This window comes from Drosophila innubila (genome assembly GCF_004354385.1).
Source record: "Drosophila innubila isolate TH190305 chromosome 3L unlocalized genomic scaffold, UK_Dinn_1.0 0_D_3L, whole genome shotgun sequence".
Taxonomy (NCBI): domain Eukaryota; kingdom Metazoa; phylum Arthropoda; class Insecta; order Diptera; family Drosophilidae; genus Drosophila; species Drosophila innubila.
In genome coordinates, this window is record NW_022995376.1 from 26,010,221 (window position 1) to 26,029,786 (window position 19,566).

Here is a 19,566-nt window from a genome sequence, read left to right on the forward strand (position 1 = left end):
ATCTCAAGTTATACATCAGGCTCTTGCTGAGAGTGGGAGTAAGGACTGAGTACTGGGGAGTGGGAGTGGGAGTGGAAAGGCTGCTCACCCTGTTTGGATATTCAGTCTCCATTGATGGCACACGATGTCGACGCGATGGCAGCTGGAGATGCATCTGAGCTGAGTTTTGTGGCTGCCTGGCAACGCTTAAGCTGCACCGCATGTGATTACCCAGCAGTTAGTCTTGCAGCATCTGCAGCAGCGGCGTCAGTGCATCAACATCAACATCAACATACTCTGTCTCCCCTTTCCCTCTCTCTCCCTCTCTTTCTCACTTCACAGTTTCTCTTCCACTCGTAGCTGGTTGCCATAAGCTGCTAAATTGCCGCTGTGCAGCAAATAGACTTTTAAAACTGCCTCGCCTCGCCTCGAGAGTCTCCCTTTCAATCTCTGCGTCTCTTTCTCGCCTCTGTCTGTTGATTGACCTTAAAGCTTGAACCGGCGACTCCACATGACCACGACCAAGTAACTGTACCATGGAATAGCACAACACTTGAACTGGCAATGGCTCCGAGTAGGAGAGGAGCCTGAATTACCTGTCTGGAGGCTTCTCGTCTGACTCGTCATGCCGCGCTTTAATACACTTATAATTCGTGGCCAGGCAATAGGCTTCATGATCCCCCTCGAACCCCGACCCTTTTACGCATTATTCGACTTACATTTCACTTGCTGCAACGACTGCGGAATTTCCTGAACTCCCCTCGCCCCTCCTTCCATCAGGATTTGCGTGCGTGTTTGTCTATGATGTGGGAAAATAATATTTTCATTGATGATTTCATGCCTCTTCACTTGCTACGAAGGAACTTATCTTTTGTGTTTCATATCGTTAAACTTAAGAGCAAATTGTTACGTCCGAAACCGTCAATTCTCATAGAAGCTTTAAGCTTCGGGCTTTTGTTTGCGTAATACCCACATTAAAATGATAATCCCGCTCTGAATCTTTATGGAAATGTATCATCACCATTAATAACTATTTCAAATAATAATTAATTGTTTAGTTGTTGCTCAATATTTATGATTTGCACGCTTAAAAAGTATGTATAGAGATTCCGTCATTGATTTATGAGCGAAAAACAGCTTTTCAAAAGAATCAAAAGCTGAAATAAAACCCTCAGAAAATGCTATTTTTTCAACAAGCTGTCACATCAAAATAAGCAAAGAATAACGAATCATATTAAGAATTATTCACCATCTGTATTTAAAACGTCAAAAGTGCCCCACACTCTTTTGAGACAACAACAGAAACGTGAATTATGTTTGTTGAATCTGCATGGTACATGAAATGTGTGTTGTTTCTCATGTTTTGTTGTTTATGATTGATCGTTGCTTAAAGAGCAACTTAAACAAGAGAGAGACAGACCCCGTTTTGGGTGGGGCAACAACATAGGGTTAAACAGTTGCACATGGGTATCAGCTGGCCCAGAACCAGCAGCTTGTCGAGGCTTCGAGACGCTCGAGAGGGTCGACAGAGAGGGTGTGGGTAGTGCAATGTCAGAAAGAATTATTATTAATTCGGGGTTGGGTTCCATATGAGAACTTGGCATTCAAATTGTGCTGTAAAAGTGACAGTCTCCCTCTGTCATGATCGATGTTATTCCAGAAATGATGCTGCACTTTATACCTCATGAAGTTGACACATTACACACAATTCCGAACATCGAATGCATTTTTACGCTTCACTTGTGATCCAAGCGAAAAAAAATATACAGCGAATTTTTGATTTATGTTTTGTGAGTGTGGTTAATTAACACCCCAATCGAAAGAGCGACGATCATTGGTGCAAAAAGCAAAGTTTTGGCTCGTTTCAAGTGTTGTTAAGTGTCAAAAGTGACAGATCGCTTTGTAAGGCGTTGCCACACTGCGCTGCCTCAAAGGGAGGCCGCCGCAACGAATTGTAATCCGATGAAGTGTTCAAAATTGTTGACGTCCCTTGACAGACATCAGCCTCTTCTTCTTCGTCTTCTTCTCTCGCTTAAGATGAATTCCTTGATTGCTTTGCCAAAAAGTTTTTAAATGCCCCAAAAAAAAAAAAAAGTTGATATTCTCCTCCTTCTCCTTTGTTACTTCTTCTTCTTCTTGTGCGTTTGTGTGTGAAATTTAATTAAAAAAATTCTTTGCTATGCATAAATTTGCCTTTTGTTTCGATGGGGAAAGAGACAGAGATAGAGAGAGAAGGAGATAGGGATAGATGCTGTTATTGTCTGTTGTCAGCAATAAAAATGTCATCACGGCTGAGTCCTTCGTCCATTTTGCATCTCATTCGCACACACAAACACTCTCACACATTTACACAAATGACTGCATACTATTTTCATCGCATTATTTTACAATAACAACGAAAGAGAACCGCCAAGGCGAATGACAAAAGTGTTGCCACACACATATACAAAAAGGACACTACACACACACAAACACACACACACACACACACACATTCACATACACTGCGAACAATATAAATTAAATTAAAACGCTTTTCTTCTTTGGTTGCTTCTCTCTTGGTTTGACATTTCTCTCTGCTTAATTGCTTTGTTAATTAAATGCGTTAAGGCATATAAAAAGGATATGAAAGCGCGACAGACGTGCGCTTATGCAAAGGACATTAAGTTGATAACAACAACCACTCTGGGCTTACTAATATGAAATACATTTGTGCTGTAAATTATCGTATAATTGCTGGAAAATGTAACTAAAGACAAAATGGGAAAATAAAGGGTAGACTATAACTCAATTGTATGTTAATTTCCATTTGGCAATGCGAATAAGCAGATGATTTCCACTGATGGCCAGTTGTGACCTTTGCACTTCAACTTTAATACTAGATTTCATTTTACCCCCTTAATTTCTGTGAATTCACTTTAATAATAACTTAATATAAGCCAAGCCTTCAGTGTAACAAGACCACAATATCTTTACTATGTGGCCGTCTTTAGGTAAGCAATGAGGTCGCTACGAAAACTGGGCTTCTTTAGGCCGGCAAAGATCATCTTGGTTCCGGGTATATATCTCTTGGGATTCTCCAGATACTCGAAAAGAGTGTCCTCATTCCAGGTGATACCTTTGGCCTTATTCGCAGCTGTATATGCGAATCCGGGTGCCTTTCCAGTCTGCCGACCAATAATTCCATGCAAATTGGGTCCCATTTTGTGTTTGCCACCAGCTTCGATTGTGTGACACTGTGCACAGCGTTGCATGAACAACTTCTTGCCACGTTCAACATCTCCAGCTGGAACGCCCATTGTCATCGAATTGAAATGATTAGGGTCTGATTTTTAATACTCCTTATATAATTAGTGGTAGTTTTTAGCTCAATAAATTAAAAGCCAAATGTAGCAACGCCTATTCTGATATTTTTAAATATTTAACAGTAAAGAAAAATAGTAATCAAGGCTTAACTGATGTTCATTCTTGTTTATGATCATTAAAATTTAGTAACTTATGAAAATATGTAAAACTTTAGATAATATGATAGCTGTCTCTAAGGTTATTTCTTAGTTAACTCTCAGTTTTAAAGATGACTGCGGTTGACTCATCTTATATAACTTCTCAGTCGCTTGCTCAATTCAAAACTAACTTTATATTATCAAATTCCTAGAAATGCTTGTTAACAACAAAGACAACAACATCTAACTATAAGCAATTACACGCAGCTGCCGCTGTGGTTGTTGTTGTTGCCTTCGACTGACGTTTTAGGCAAAGTCAACTAAACTTTCAAGCCAAAATGAGTAAAAAATGATGAAAAAATAAACAAATATTCGAATACTCGAAGCCTGCACCCAAAAACAATAACAAAGGCTGCAAAATATATGCCAAACTGTCAACACAAACACATGTGGCCCGACCCCTGACAACAACAACAACAATAACAACATCATCTTGTCAGCAGCAACAACTGTTGCTGTTAGACACCAACAACAAAAGGGGCAGAAAAACAGTAGCCGGTTCGTTGGAGCAATGAAGGCGTCTCATGTTGCAGCAAAAAAAGCGTTTAATAAAAGCAAATATAATGCCCCTAATGCGACTGCGCAGCGGCGGTAACTGCAACTTGCAACTAACAACTAGTTTTGCCATTTCAGCTAGTTTATAGCTGGAATAAGCTATTTTTTACTTGCAAAAGCTAGAAAATTTAAGGAAATGAGTTTGGTTACACTGATAAAATTAGTTTTGATTCTTGACGAATTTTTTAGACAACAATTGCTTGACTTTTCTCCTTAAATTATCTCACTTAAAAATTAAAATATTTAAGACCATAATTCATGACATTAAAACCTTTTATTTCTATTGAAGGAACCAATTTTATAAATTGATTTGACTACCTTTTCAGATAATCAGATAACTTTAATTTGCTCTTGAATCCAGCTTTCGTCACTAGCGTATATTGAAGTATACAGCGATAAATTAAAAAAAAAAATGAAATTAGAGTATAAAATCTTTTGGGGTATTTAAATGAAGATTGTTTATTTATTATTATTATTAAAAAAGTAGTTCTAACTACCTTTTTTTTAGCTCAAATTATTTATTTTAGCTTTGAAAGACTACAACACTGCTTGCAACTACAAATGGCAGCACACACCTCAGAAAGGCAAACACGCAGACAAACAGAGACACAATTGCAACTGCAACTGCAACTGCAACCACAAGCGGCAACTTAATTAGGCATTCAGTCAAGCCTGTATTTTGTAGTGTCTGTATTTGTTGTTAATGTTGTTGTTGGAGCTGTTGTTGTTTCAGTTGTTGATGGAGCTGCGCAGGCGCCACACTTGTGAGCAAGCGAAATGTTAATTTGTTTTTGCACATTTCTGTTTAGCTGTCCGGCTGACTGACGGATGGACGAGCGACTGACAGTTGTTGTTGTTGATGTAGATGCCACAAGGGGAACAGAGAGAGGGGAACAGGATGAAGAAGAAGAAGAAAAAGAAGAGAGACCCACAGTAAGCTCATCACATTAAGTGGCCATCAACATCTACCGAAAAGTGCAAAAAACTTAGCAATCTGGGAGACTTTTGGGGGCAACAAAGGGAACTACTTGTGTGGTGCGGATTGGTGGTGCAGTAGGAGGTGGGGGATGCGCAACCAAGTGGAAACAGCCACAGCAAAAGGAAACAGATGCAAAGTCAAAGCAGATGATGAATTGGCATGCAAAAAACTGAAGGGAGAGCAACATAACAAACTATATATTAATAGAAAGAAAATCAACTGATGACTAATTCCCAGACCCACAAGCAGAACCAGAACCAGACTCACTATCAAACTCTGGTCTTAAAATCCAAGGCACGCACAACGCCCACTCAGAAGACGCCGGCAACAGACTGAGCCCATGCCACGCCTCCATCTACGAGTTGAGAAGAAGGCGCGGTTGGAAGAGTTGGATTTGGAGGGGCCACACTGGCATGTTGCAAATTCTCAGACGTCAGCGGCATAACTCATTATTTAATGTCAAATCTGGTCGATAGTTGTTGTTTCTGCTGTTGTTGGGGCAAGTCGTGCGTGCGTGGCAAGTTGAAAGTAGAAGGATCGATGGAGGAGCACAACAAATGTCAACAGTTTTGCAATGGAAAGTCAAAGATAGCAAATCGATGCAATGTGAGGCTGCTTGCCACAACTTCCCACCTTACTTCCCTCCTGCTTTCCTTGCTTCTCCTCTTTGGCGGCCTAATGACATTTACACGCATGCAAACACACATAAATCATTTGTGTTTGTCAGTTCTGACAGCAGCACCCAGCACAAAAATAACAAAATAACAACCACACAAAAAAGAAGTAAACTGGCAACTGGGAACTGGGAATCCAAGTCTCCCCCGCTTAAGGATAAGTGCCTACAGAATGTGAAAGAGAGACAGAGAAATAGAGATTGAGTGTAGACAATCGATTCGTATTGGCTAATCACTCATATTCATATTCATTTCTGAGTTGCGCTTTCAGTTTCTGATTTTCTCTTTTTTTTTTTTTTTGAGTTGGTCCATGCCAAATTTCATTCCTTACTCCTCTCCTCTTTCCACTTCTCCTTTACATGCTGATGAGGTGAGTGTCGAATGCATTGGCCACGGCTTCTTCAAGTTCTTGGAATCATACTCCACCTGGTAATCCCTTCGCCGGATTCCTTTCAATTTCATCGCCCCTGCGTGAGCGTAAACAAGTGAAAATCAATTCTTTAGTGTCAGCAACATTCGCAGCTTATTTCACATGCCATTGAATGAGTTACATAATTATATTTTCCATCGTGACATAGAAAGAATAAACTATGTGTATTCCCTGCTGGTTCGTTCCTTCTCATAAGTGGGTCATCATTTTGGCTGTAGTCTCGTGTCATATGTAAATATTCCTGTCCTAGAGTCATTTAGGGGGACAGGGTATAAATTATGAAATGCCAAGGATTCATATTGCGTAAATGAGACGAAAATGCAAACTTAACCAGGAATATACTCCTTCTTTTCCCTACTCAACCCAACTCTCTGCCAGCGCTGGCAACTGCTGTCAATCCGTAGGAAAAGTGTTGGAAAACAAGCTGGAAAAGCAAAGTTGAGCAAACAAACAAGCATCACATAATGTTGCCATTGTTGTTGCTGTTCTTGTTGTTGCTGCTGTTGTTGCTGCTGTGGCTGCAAGTCAACAACTGACACAATGCAAAATGTCAACGTCACTCACCGATCCTCCGCCTGCAACCTTCATCCTTCCTTCATCCTTCACTCCACGCTCGCTTTAAAAATGTACACAAAAATGTCTGCACACATGTGGGGAACTTTAAGACCATTTCCCCTCCCTGGTTAGTCAACAATTTTTGTAATATTTTGCATATTTTTGTCTGATGTCTGAACGGGCAACGGGCATTAAATTTCCACAAAAAAAACCACAACTCCCGCCACGGATAAAAGGGGTTGTCATTGAGAGAGTGAGATGGAAGCAAGGGAGAAAGGGACAGACTCTGACTCTAATGCTCAAAACTCGGCCGCAAATGCCGCGGATTATGTTGGGCTTCCGGTTTCTATGACTCTATTCTGTAGTCTCTCTGATCTGGCCAGGCCTAATGTCATTAGCCACAACTGTCAGCGCAGTCGTCGCCACATGTCTTCATAATTAAATGTGCAATGGCAGTCGATAATACTTTACAAATTTAGCGATTATGACCACCCCTCTGATGGCAGTCGGCACAATCCAACCCCAACTTCAACCTGAATCCTGAGTCAGAGACTCACCCCACGGACGCATCTAGTGAACACTCAATAAAAAATAATTAATTGCAGTTTTTGGCACAAAAGATTTCTAGGTGCTGGCCATATGTTCACACCCCGTGTATGCAATTGGGTTTTCCTAGTAGTGTTGCCACCCTGTCTGCAACTATAGTGGCAACTATGGCAGTGGAACAATGGCAGCTCGAGATATACACGATATGTTTATGGCGTTGACAAATAATGACATTTTTATGAAGCTACCAGAGGGTTTTCGGGGGTGGCAACTCTGATGCAGCTACCACGACAACAACAACAAAAAGAAGAACAACAACTGGTAGTCCAACGGGCTGTGTCCCGTTATTGGCGTTGATAATGCAATTTAGAAGCCGTGGGTCTAATGACCTGTGCCTGAATGCCACGAGCAGAGGGAGCAAGAGAAAGAGACAAGGGCAGAGACAGAAGCAGAGAGACAGACTGACTGACAGACAGTTTAATATTGTTGTTGTTGCTGTTGGAGTCGGAGGGCTTAATGACTTTTTACTTGATGCTATTGAACGCACAACTTCTCTTGCAACTTCCCCCTCGGATTCCCTTTCCCCATTCCTCTTTATTATTATTATCTTTTTGTTTCTTTTTTTTTTTTGGCAATTTTGCTTTGTTGTTGACCATTTAATGCCTCATAAACTTTTAATTTAACAAAAACGTCGTTACTTTTTCTATTGTTGTCGTCGGTGTCGCTGATGACTTCGTTGTTGTTGGTTGTGATGCTATTGCAGATTGTTATTACTTTTATTGCGTAGTCTCTTTGCTTTTTTGCTCTGCCTTTCGCGTTCTTCATTTTCAATTCTGGCTGTCAAAATGACAGTTGTTGAGGTAATTTCAAACTTTGAATTAAATCTAAAGGAAGTTAAAAAAGATGAAATGAACTTACAAATTAAACATTTTTATATTTAAAATATAAAAAAATATTAACTGTAACATTTTCTAATCATAAATTAAACCTTTTTATACTTGCAGGTATGTAAAACAATTGTGTTTCAATTCTTTCTTGATGTTATAGTGAGTGAGTATCGTACCCTCTAAACTGATGTTCTTAGATATTCTGTGAAATATTCATAAAGTATTCCAAAATTATTAACTAAATAATGGAGACAAATGGCAATAAATTGTCTAAACATTTACACAAACACACAGGCTGACAGGGTCTCAATTGTCGGGGTCTCGGTCCTTGATCCGATGCAGGTACCAAACGGATCTCATGATGGTTATCATATCATTGTGAGCTCACTTCACGGACAAATGATTGAAGTGAATAAAATGACAAAATGCCTGAAAATGCAGACGGCAAAGAGACAACAAAAGTGGCGGCTAGTAAAAATAGACAAAGGCAGCCAGATCTGCGGTTCTTCGGGGAGTGCGGGGTCTAAAGCAATGAATTAGTCATTTATAGCACGTAGTTGAGAGAGAGGGATATTTGAGGGGTAATATGCGTGGGGTCTTAACTGACATTTTAATAATTCGAATACTTATTTTGAGGCAGGGAGTGAGAAAGGGGTGCGAGCTTGCTACTCATGAGCATAAATTTAAGCACTGCAATTAATAATCATTTAGAAATGCAGCCACAGCAACTTTTGCTGTTGTTGTCAGTCAGGCAGTCGGCCAAGAAAGCTGCTAAAGCCGCCAGCCACTGGCCACTAATCCCCGAGACCGATGCTCAGACTAGGAGGAAACTCTTCCTCTACCCCAATAGTTGTCATCGCAGCTGCTTGAGGTTTGCCCTGTGATATATGAGCACTGTCTACAACTCTATTTATGTCCATGTGCGTGTATGTGTGAGTGTGCCTGCTAATGCCGTATTTAGACCAGAAGGATTAGCACAAGATACAAATGTATCTCAGGCTAAACTGATGAGCGCAAACACTGCCTAGTCCAAATAAATTACTCCAAATTATACAAAAAATGTTGCAGACGGAAGTCGCTTTGGGTAGACAAACTAGCAACAATTAAGAAAACCAAGCAGTGGTATTAGAGTCTATGACAGACCCTTACTTTAGAGAGGGTTAGTTAAGCCTTGACAACTCTTTACAGAGGGCGAGTACTCGTATGTATCTTCGTGTTACCTTTCCCCAAAACTGAGAACTGAACTCAAAACGATAATCATTCGTTGTCAAAGGAGTTTTACATACTTGTAGCTTGCAGCAGTCTTCTTCTTATTCTTCTCTGTTTTGCTTCCACATTTCTCGAACCCAACACAAATTATGGGTTAACGTTAGGCCTCCTCCTTCACCTCGAGTTTCTTGTCCCTTGCCCCTAGGCAATACAGCAGAGACACGACGAAATCTTTTGGGCAGGCAGCCAAAAAAAAAATTACAAAAAACAATAAGAGCAAAAACTTGAAGGGCAGTCAGCATCCAAAAAAACTGCATGAATGAAACAATAGCCAAGCGCAAGATGAAGACGAAGACGAAGTGGAAAAGGAAGAGGAAGAGGAAGAGGAAGAGGGAGACAAATACAAATACAAATGCAAAGACAAAGATTCGAGAGCGAGAGACAACAACAGGTCCGACTAAAAACGGGCTTCAAGTGCCCAGTTAGCTTGTCGAGCTCCTTCTTTGGTCGGCCACTTAGAAGTTTCCCTGTATCTTTGTGTGTGTACATTTTTCGGTAGCCGCAGGAAAGTGCATAACATGCTCCACGCTCATTTTCCTCTCTTCCCTTCCGCTCGAACTTAGCCCCAAATTGTGACCAGTCCTAAGGCAAAAGGCAACACAACTACTTTGCTTATGCACTTAAATTTTTTTTGGCTGCCGACGGGAGCAGCACTGCAACAGATACAAACTACTTTCAATTTGTAATTTGTGGCTGAGGCTGTGTCTGAGGCTGTGACCGTCGCGGTGCCTCGAGCGGAGTGAAGGAAGCTGGAGAATCTTAAGCCACCGTCTAGGTGTGAAGGGTGCCATTTAAGGCTGCCCCTTTGCAGTTTTTACTCAGATCCGAAATTGAAAAATGCTAAATACTAATGAGTTTAGTGCCGGGAAGACTCTTTTTTATTACTAACATGATGTGGATAGATTCAAGTTTGAGTTCTTCTTGATGTAATTAAGTACATCTTAGACGAAGAATTGTGCATTGAGGTAAAAGACTAATATATATAGAAGTGTGATAGAGTGAGGTTATTAAATAGGTTACAATTGAAAATACGCGAAGACTATTAAAGACTTACTCTAAGGCATGGCTGCAAAAACCTTAAACCTTAAAACGAGCCTAACAAAACTGGCTTTTGATTCGGGTATTTTGATTGCTTAAGCCGGATTGTTAACCACACCTTTTAAGTTATTTACCGCTCCAAACAATTAATAATTAAAAAATAATTACATCGAGTACCGCACCACTATCAAATAATTAACATAGTATATTATCTTGTAGAATCCAGAAAAAAATTAAACTATCGGAGCTAAGAAAATGTCTGTTCGTTTTGTAAGAAATTGAACTAAGTCAGGAACCAAATGCTTTTTCTAAGCGGCTCTTGCAACTACAACACAAATTGAACCATAATATTTTTCTTACCTTTTGCAAGTTCTACGCCTTGCTTTAAGGGCCATTCACCTAAGACTATAGCTAACTTAACGATAGTCCAAAAACAGGGAACTAGAGGAAGCCAAGCAACGAAGCATCTAATGAAATATGCATGGGACTTCGAAGTGGCACGCCCCTCGATAAATTAGAATACAATACATATTAAGTGGGAAGCGAAACCAACCTTGACCTATGACCCAACAGGACGGAGCTGAATCAGTTGAATTGGAATTGAAATTGAAGATGGAGTTGGCATTCGGCAAGTGGCAATCGCAATGGCTGTGAAATTGGCCCCAGGGCAAAGGGTTGCCGACGACTTTATGGATTTTAATTAATTTGCAAGCACTTCCATGCCAGAACCATGGCCATGTTCCAGTCCAGTTCCTTGCTTGTTCCCCAGCCAAGTCCTTCTTGGCCGGCTGTAATAAGAAATTCAATTTCCGCTGCCTCATAATTATTTTCTTTCAATTTCAAAACAGACCCTGTCGCTTGAGCTCCATGAATTATAGCCGACGGCTATGAGGCAGCCTTAAAGACCCGCCACCCACGCATATATTAGTCCCAGCCCTGGCCAAGAAGCAGGAGAAGTGGCTCGATGACTGAGATTGGAGTAGAGATTGGGATTGGGGATTGAGGATTGAGGATTGGGGGATGTACTGAATACCAGCTGCATAATTAGTGCGAGCCTTGCAAAAACTATGTGCAGCATAAATAGTTTTTGGAGAATTTATGGAGTTGGCAAAAAAAAAAAAACAAAGCGAAGTGGAAGAGAAAAGGAGAAGTTAGAGATGTAGGGACAGCGTAAAAAATTGGACACAAAAGAAAAAGACGATGCGGAATGGGAAAAAAAAAGTATCTAAACTAAGCGGCGGCGACTGTTGCGTGCATTGAATTTAAAATAAGCCAGTCGAGGAGGAGCTGAAGTAGGTGAAAGAGGAGAATTAGTCGAGGCAACTGAGTTCAAGACAGACAGTCAAGCAGACAGTCACGGGCGACGTCATATGATGATGTCGCCAGTGATGAAGTTGGTGGATCCTCCTGACGTGAATGGAAATCTCGAGAAATCTCCGTGGAAAGCGTTCAAAATCTGTGCAGCCACGAGAATTGTGCTTTGCATAAAGATGCGATTGTGAATGGGATTGTGGATGTAGAACTGAGTCGGAAAGAGAACGGCCTGACTGACTGACTGACTGACTGACTGACTGACTGACTGACCTCTTGGACTGCGTATCACATGCGTAAATAATTTGTTAATTTTATGCAAATTTATAATCAATGGAAAATCAATGGGGTAATCCGGGAAAAGCTGAAAAAAGCTGATCATTGTCCAATCAGACTGCTGTTGAGTCTCAACCCGTTGACTCTACTGGGAACTGAGGCAAATGAATGGTCAGTCGACACACTGCCCTTGCACTGTGCTTAATTGAGGGGAATTAATTATTTATTTAAATTGCCTGGCGCGACTTTCATTGCTGCTCTCCGTCTTCGTGCCTGCCTTCATCTTCGTCTTTCCCTGTACTTCGTTGCCGCCTAGCAATTTGTGTCGGCAACGAGGCATTTGCAACGTTATTTGATAACATGCCCCCATCCTCTCTCCCTTCCCTATTCCCGCTCCTTCCTCGAGCTTTGTGTTGTGTTTGCTGCACGCACGCGCAGAGATTTTAATGCGCTGCGATTTTTTGCGTGTATTGCGAACATTTCTCTCGAGAATCGCGGCCAGGTCCAGCTCGAGAGGCACGCAATGGGCCAAGGACCCAGCGAAGCGGTTCGCATCGAGGTCTTTTATTTGTGTCTTGGCTTTTAATGTCGCATGTCAACGTTGTCATGTTGGCCATTTTTTTTTTTATAAAACATTCCTCGCAGCTGCTTTGCCATTTGCCCAGTTGTCGTGGGCGTGGGCGTGGGCGTTGGAGCTTTTGTCGCTTTTGTCGCTGATGAGCGAAAATGGCTTGTTTTGTCTTAGCCAAGAGTGATAAGGAGAAGGAGAAGGGGAAGGGGAACTGAGACTGGGCCAGCTTATTTGCTTTAATTGCAACGGCAACACATAAGTAAAAGCTAGACACCCTCGAAGAGAAAGCGGGGAAGAGGAACGAAGATGTAGATAGAAACAGAGACAGAGACGAGTTGTTGTAATTTGCTTTGGATGCGTAGGTGTCGCCAGTCCGACGATCCTCCGCTTGCGTGTGCTGCACCCAACTCCAACAACAACAACAACAGCAATCAGACAAGTCAGGCCCAAGCCAAGGCTACAGCATCTCTGCTGTTGAGGTGCGGTGTTTGCATTGGATTGAGCAATTTATATGGCAGAGGGGCCAGGGACAGGGGACAAAAGGCAAGGGGAATGGAAAGGCAACTGTGCAAAGCAAAAGAAATAATATCACAAAAAATGAAATAACACTTCATTAGCAAAGGGGCAAGTGGCATTTGGGGTCTTCACTCTTGGCACATGCAACTTCTCAGCGACGTGGGCTGCTATTTTATACCCTGTACTGAGGGTATGCTAAGATTGTGTAGAGTACACATCACTGATTGACTTCAAGACTGTCATAAGTAAAATAGAAATAGACAAGATAGAAAGAAGAAACTTTCACACAAATTGCTTACACAATATGGAACAGGATAAGTGGAAGATATCTATGACTATCTTAAAGTAAAAATGAATTACAAAGTAATTTTAAAACTGTTAGTGTAAATGGTTCGAAGGGAAGTTTGAATCGGATCATAAGTTTGGAAGTTATAGGGTATCTCTTGGTTGTGCCCTCTCGACTGCAGCATTCTTACTTGATTTTTTATCGAAAGATAAAAAAAAAGCTGGCTAAAAAACTTACAGACTTTTAATGAGCTGCCAGCCAGAGATGGTGTGAGAGATGCCCCCTGGAAGATGGAAGACTTGAGATTTGAGAGGCAATCATAAGAGCTTAAGATCGTTTTGATAATTTAAGGGCGTGGCATTGCGATAGACGACTGATCGACGCATCGATAAAAGCCCAATCGAGACACTTTATGCTTTAGCCTTAAGGCTTCTCCAAGTTTATGATGAAATTGAAATCGAAAATGAAGAAAAACTAAAAGAAGCTTTTTTATGTGAAATGCCGAGCCATTATAGTTTATGCCAAGCGACGTACAAAATTCGCTGGCCAAAAAGTCATTTGCCCAAGTCGTAACTCGCACAATGCAACCCACACACACATACACACACTGACACACACACACAATACTCATATGGATAGCGACCCTTTTGCCAGAATCGTTATCAAAAAGCACAGTACAGCTTAAGGCTAACTATACAACATGATGGAGGAGAAGAGCAGAACGGAATAGAGAAAGATAGTGAGAGAGAGAGAGGGTGAGACAGAGAGAGAGTAAGCGAGAGAGAACTTAACTGTGGCAAGAAACGCAATTTCCCTGAAAAGCATAGCCAAGAAAAGCCAGCGATTTTTTTTATTTTAGCATCAGCTTATTGGCCCCTTCGGTTGTCGTTGTTGTTGCCGTTGCCGCTGTTGTTGTTGTTGTTAGCTTGGCAAAACTGCGGCTGAGCTAGAGCCAAACAAGGCCTTTCCACTTTTGGCGGAACAGCAAATGCCAAACAGAAAATTGGCAAAGCCAGACAAAGACAAGCAAAACGAGTTGCTCTCGAGTCTGTGGATTCCTTGGTTCCTTGGTTCCTTGGTCGATTGGTCGGTTGACTGCCTTGTAATTTAACAAGCAAACAGATTGCAATCGATTGTTGCTGGTGGTGCTGTGGTAGTTGGAACCGTTAGAGCGGCCCACGCGCTTCACATATTAGCGAAAATTGTAATAGATTTCACTTAATTTATTATAAACAAAACAGCCGCCGCAACGGTTCAAGCAATTTTCCCAAATACATCTCTGTTTTTTCTCCCTTTCTTCCCCTTTACATCTTTCTACCTCCTGCAATTTAGCAGTCATTAGCCTGTCGCCATTCGACGTGTCTCATAATTCTTGGCCATATTATTGTTAGACCGTCTTCAGTTCGCTTTTCAGCTTTTCCACCTACGTGACGCCTTGAAGGAGACGCACAACATTCCAACGGTTACATTGCTCTCTCTTCCCCACACTCCTCTTCCGCGTCTTAGCTTGTAGTACTCTTTATGGTCTTTTAAGTTTTTCCCTCTACCGTTTCTCCAGTGAGTGCTGTATTTATTTTAATTTTTATTTGCGTTCAACGCGCTGTCGACTGGCACAAAAACATAACAACAACAGCAAAAACAATATTAAAAAAATTTAATTTTTCCTGTGCTGCGTTTTAATGTCGTTCAACTTTTTCAGTTGAGTTTTAATACCCTGTGCCCCAAGGGAACCAAGGGTATATTAACGAATTAAAAAGGAAATAATAATGTGTTTATAAACATTTCTTTATCTTATATGGATACATCGAATATTCTGTTTCTATTCAATAATAAAGAAAGAAATTTTTAAAATAAATGGTTTTTGAGCGGCCTTAGATTGCAAGGCATTAGTTGGCGGAATAGTGCTAGAGTATCTCGTAGTCGAGAACTATTTTAGTCATGTTTTGTTTTGGTACGTGCCTGGAAAGGTTGAAGCTGATGAGGCCGGAAAGTCGCTTTGGGCCGCCGAAAAGCATTTTGACTTTATCTATGCGTTGACTTGACTCTCTGACTCTGATTTCTCAGACATTTTTATGTGGCCCAACAACAAACTTGTATAGAGGGCCATAAAATGACCTAAAGTTTCAATTTTAATGACAAGTCACTTACATGTGTAGCGTGAAGGTTATCTACCATGTAGAAGGCGCACATTAGCTCTAATTGGCCTGTAAGTGTACTTAACTGTTGTGGGAGAGTTGACTGAAGAGGGGGACTCCAGGCAGGGAAAAGTCTGAAGCTTGTAGGAGTATTTTTCAGTTTAAGGCTTTTTAATTTTCATTTATTTCTAAACATTTTTATGTCAAAATATCATTTAGTCACTTATCAAAATATTAAAGTAAATTTTCATATCACTGTATGGTAATATTTGCAAAAATTTTTTAGCTTAAACTTACATTATTTCAGAATGTAGAAAAATGTATAAAAGTACAGAAAATATTTCATATTTATTTAGGTTAAAGCGGCTATTATTCAATGAAATGTAGATCGATATTGGAGTCGATCTCGGGTCATCCACAATCAGGTCACTCTCTGTCATACGGGGAAACGCTTTTCATAATGCCTTCGGCTCAATTTATTGACAATATTTTGTTACCAGCACAGGCCAGGCCAGGACAGGCCAGGCCAGGCCAGAAAAGGAGTTGCCTTACCAACCTCAGTGCCATTATTGCCTGTCCTTCCTCGATGAGGCTTCGTGCACATATCCTACATTTTCATTCTCATATGCGTGCCCATTATGGGCTGCCAGATAGATAAACGAGGCATGTGGGTGTTGCTAGGCTCTGGGATTGTGTTTTCGGGATGGGATGGGTAAGAGGGTAAGAGGGGAAGAGAAAGGGGAGCGAGCATCGGCGATGTGCGTGTTTTGTGCAAAGGATTTTTGTGGCGGCCAAGTTGCTGTTGCTGTTGTTGTTGTTCCAAATTGCCATGTGTGTGACTGTGTGTGTATTCGCATTGTGCTGTCGACATCGAATTCTGAAACAAAGCCGCCAAAATAGAAAATAGAAAAAGGAGGGAAAAGAGCGAAAAGTGGGAAAAGAGGAAAAAAAACTATGAAAATGAAAACCTATATAATGGTAGCCTTAGGTAACTCGTTGGGTTTGTGGCGACAACGCGTACCAAGCACCTCCATTTGCCACCTCACCCCGCTGCAGCAAGAATGGCAAAGTCGTCTTATTACCGGAGCTCGAGCTGAAGCAGAAGCAGAAGCAGAAACTGATGTTGAAGTTGAAACCCAGAGCGAGTTGCGTGAGTTCCGAAAGGGGGCGAAAATTGCGTGTCTGCATATTGGAAATTGGTGAAAACGGGCAGAAAAACTGTTATGGCTGCCTGGCTTTCCCATTGCAGCCTGCTGTGTGGCTGTGTCTACTGGGCTGCCTTGTTTTTATCATTGTGCGCGTATCATTGTAAGCAGCAGTATCGGCTGGCATTATCTATAGTTGGGCCATGAACTCCTTGCTCCCTAGTTTCTACAGTTTTCAATGAGCAGTCTACAGTCTTCTGCGAAAGCATGGGCGCGTTTCTGGTAATGAAGTTGACTCTGCAGCACATTAGAGGGGTTAAGAGTGGCAGGAGTGGCAGGAGTGGCAAGAGGATATAGAGTTTGGGGCGTGGGCAGAGAGTGTGCTTGGGAAAAGTTTGCTCTAATGGTGTTTTAATGTGTGTTTGCAATTTGATGCATGTTGCAGTCCGCAAATTGCTTCAAATAGTTGCCCAAAGTTGTTTGTTGTGCAAAATAATTGGTGCAGCTAAATTGGGTGTCTTTCTCCAACTGTGTGTGAGTGTGTATGTGTGGGTGTAATGGTTTCATGATTGGTTAGGTAACTTTTTAAGGAGTTTGAGTCCAAACTAAATACCAACAAACTAATTTTTCTTTCTTTTATTTGCAGGTATGTAAACTGATAATCTTGTAAAAACTGCAAACTTCTAGCGAGTTACAAGTGAGTAAGAGCTGCTTCTCCTTTATGAAAAACAAACAGTTGGGCAACTTTATCAATTCCCAAATGGCATACGCATTCACAATCCCCCAGATGCAATCGGGAGGCAGCTGCGGGAGAAAACAACCTGTGCCCAACTAAGTAATGCAATCACATTAAAAAAGATTCTGATCGGGTCGAACTCCTACTCGTATACTTATAGGAAAAAAGAGTGCTGCAATCTGCTAGAGACTGAAGATTGTGCAGTCCGGGCATGTAATCAATGTAACTACAACTTGTTTGACAGCTCTTAGCATAAATACTTGACAACAACAGCAACAGCAACAACAACAACTATCCAAGACCCTAGTTTCTCCAGCGTTGACAGTCAAAAGGTGTACGAGGTGTACGGTGGGACAAGGTGTACAGTGGGACAAGCAAGCGACATAAACACAAAACCCTTGGAAAGCTTGAAAACAATACGAATGCGGCAGGTTGTGAGCTGGAGGAACATTTCTTACTTTGGCACATTTAACGAGTGTTTTGTGCACACTTGAGAACCAGAGAGACAGCGAGACAGATACAGAACTAAAAACAGATACAGAGAGTCGGATACAATTGTATCTGCAGATAGCAGAATGGCAGCATCATTATCATCATCAATATTATGATTATTGTTTTATATTCGTCGCTTCTCAACTTGATGGGCAACTTTAGAATCCAAGTCTGGCCAGAGATACAGACAGCGACAGCGACAGAGACAAGAGGACAGACTTTTGTCTATCCTTTTGATCTTTTGTCTCTTCGTCTGTCGTCTTGTGTCCTTTGCAATTACAATTATATTTTATTTGCCCAAGTTGACACAAGAGACGACACAAGGCACGACGACTGGGCACAAAGTTTCTCTCCTCCGTTTGTCTCTCTAATAGCCCTTTGAAAATCAATTACGACTGCGGTCATAACTGAACAGCACCAAGCTGTATCAAGCGATACTCCCTCTTTCCACTCCCCCTTCCGCATTCACCCCTCATAATATTATGTCAATAATTTATTTAGTTTTTATTTTATCCATCGGATTGGATTCTGCTAGAGCGGCACGTACACCGTCTGGACACATGTTCTAGCAGGAATTCTACATTGGAAATGACATCAATTCTCTGGTGAATCGCGAATCGCGACTAGTGACCATGCATTTTGCAGATGCTTTGCCGCAATTTGTTCAACGTTGAACGTTTGTTGTTCGTTGTTCGTTTCGAGTTGGCCAGTTTATGTCTTGTACTTGGCCACATTTGTAATTTGTAATCTTTCTATTGGCCGCCCCATGAAATTCCTCAATGTATTCTCTAAGTAATTTCGCATCTCTTTAATGCTGTGGGGAGAAGTTTCAAAAGGGTTACAAGAAACTTAAAGATAGAAAAGCTAGTTGTTTGTTGTTAATATTATATTTATAGTCAACCCAACTCAAACTGGGTGCCCATTTGTAGCTCCACAATAGCTCTAAAGTCAAAGAGGATAAAGGACTTGAAATATATAGTCGTAAACCCAACAACTGGACGATATATAGAAATGTTGTGCACATAACAATACAATTTCTCACATGAACCGCAGAATACCTTGGTTGGGGTGCTCGGGTGCAGTTGAGAGTTGGGGGTACTCGCTAACCAGGCAAAGAAATTCCTCAAGTACCTTTGTGACAGCTTTATGGGCAGTTTTCCTGGTCTGGGGGCGTTGAGTATACGAATATACGAGTGTATGTGTGCTGCAAAGTGTCACACACAAACAAAGTATACTCACATCACTCTCTCTCTATCTCTCTCTCTCACACTCTCTCTCTTTCTTTGTGCAATTTTTCTTGGCGCGTGCTGCCTTTTTGTTGCCGCTGTTGCATACTTTGCTGCAACAATTGCTGACATTTTGTGCAACAAAATTGTTTGCCATTTGCTGGCCATATTTATGCGACAGACGTTCAGTTATCGCCATCAAATAATGGCGGTTGAGTAACCCTCGCTACATCCCATAATTCACAACTCCTTTCCCACAGACACAGAAAAACACATAAAATATATATTATATTTAATTAAATTTGTAGTCGTAAATAAATGGAAATTTCCAGGGGGTCCTTCGTCAACTGACCTCGAGACACAGTAGAAAATTGCTTTGCTCGTTTCTCGTTTGTCGTTTGTCGCTGACCTCTTGACCAAAGCTGAGCCGCATCTTTCGGCTCATCTCTGGGCCCGG

At 41.3% G+C, this 19,566-nt stretch overlaps 2 protein-coding genes across 2 annotated transcripts in view; one reads left to right on the forward strand and one right to left on the reverse strand.

Moving 5' to 3' along the window:
* The window catches only part of LOC117788306 (teneurin-m), a 144,802-nt gene that overhangs the window by 30,198 nt on the left and 95,038 nt on the right, over nucleotides 1–19,566 (forward strand). The window lies entirely within an intron of this gene.
* Nucleotides 2,714–3,304, reverse strand: LOC117788307 (cytochrome c-2-like). The gene has a single exon (XM_034627038.1). The coding sequence runs from the start codon at nucleotides 3,282–3,284 to the stop codon at nucleotides 2,955–2,957; it is 330 nt and encodes a 109-aa protein (XP_034482929.1). The 5' UTR covers nucleotides 3,285–3,304; the 3' UTR covers nucleotides 2,714–2,954.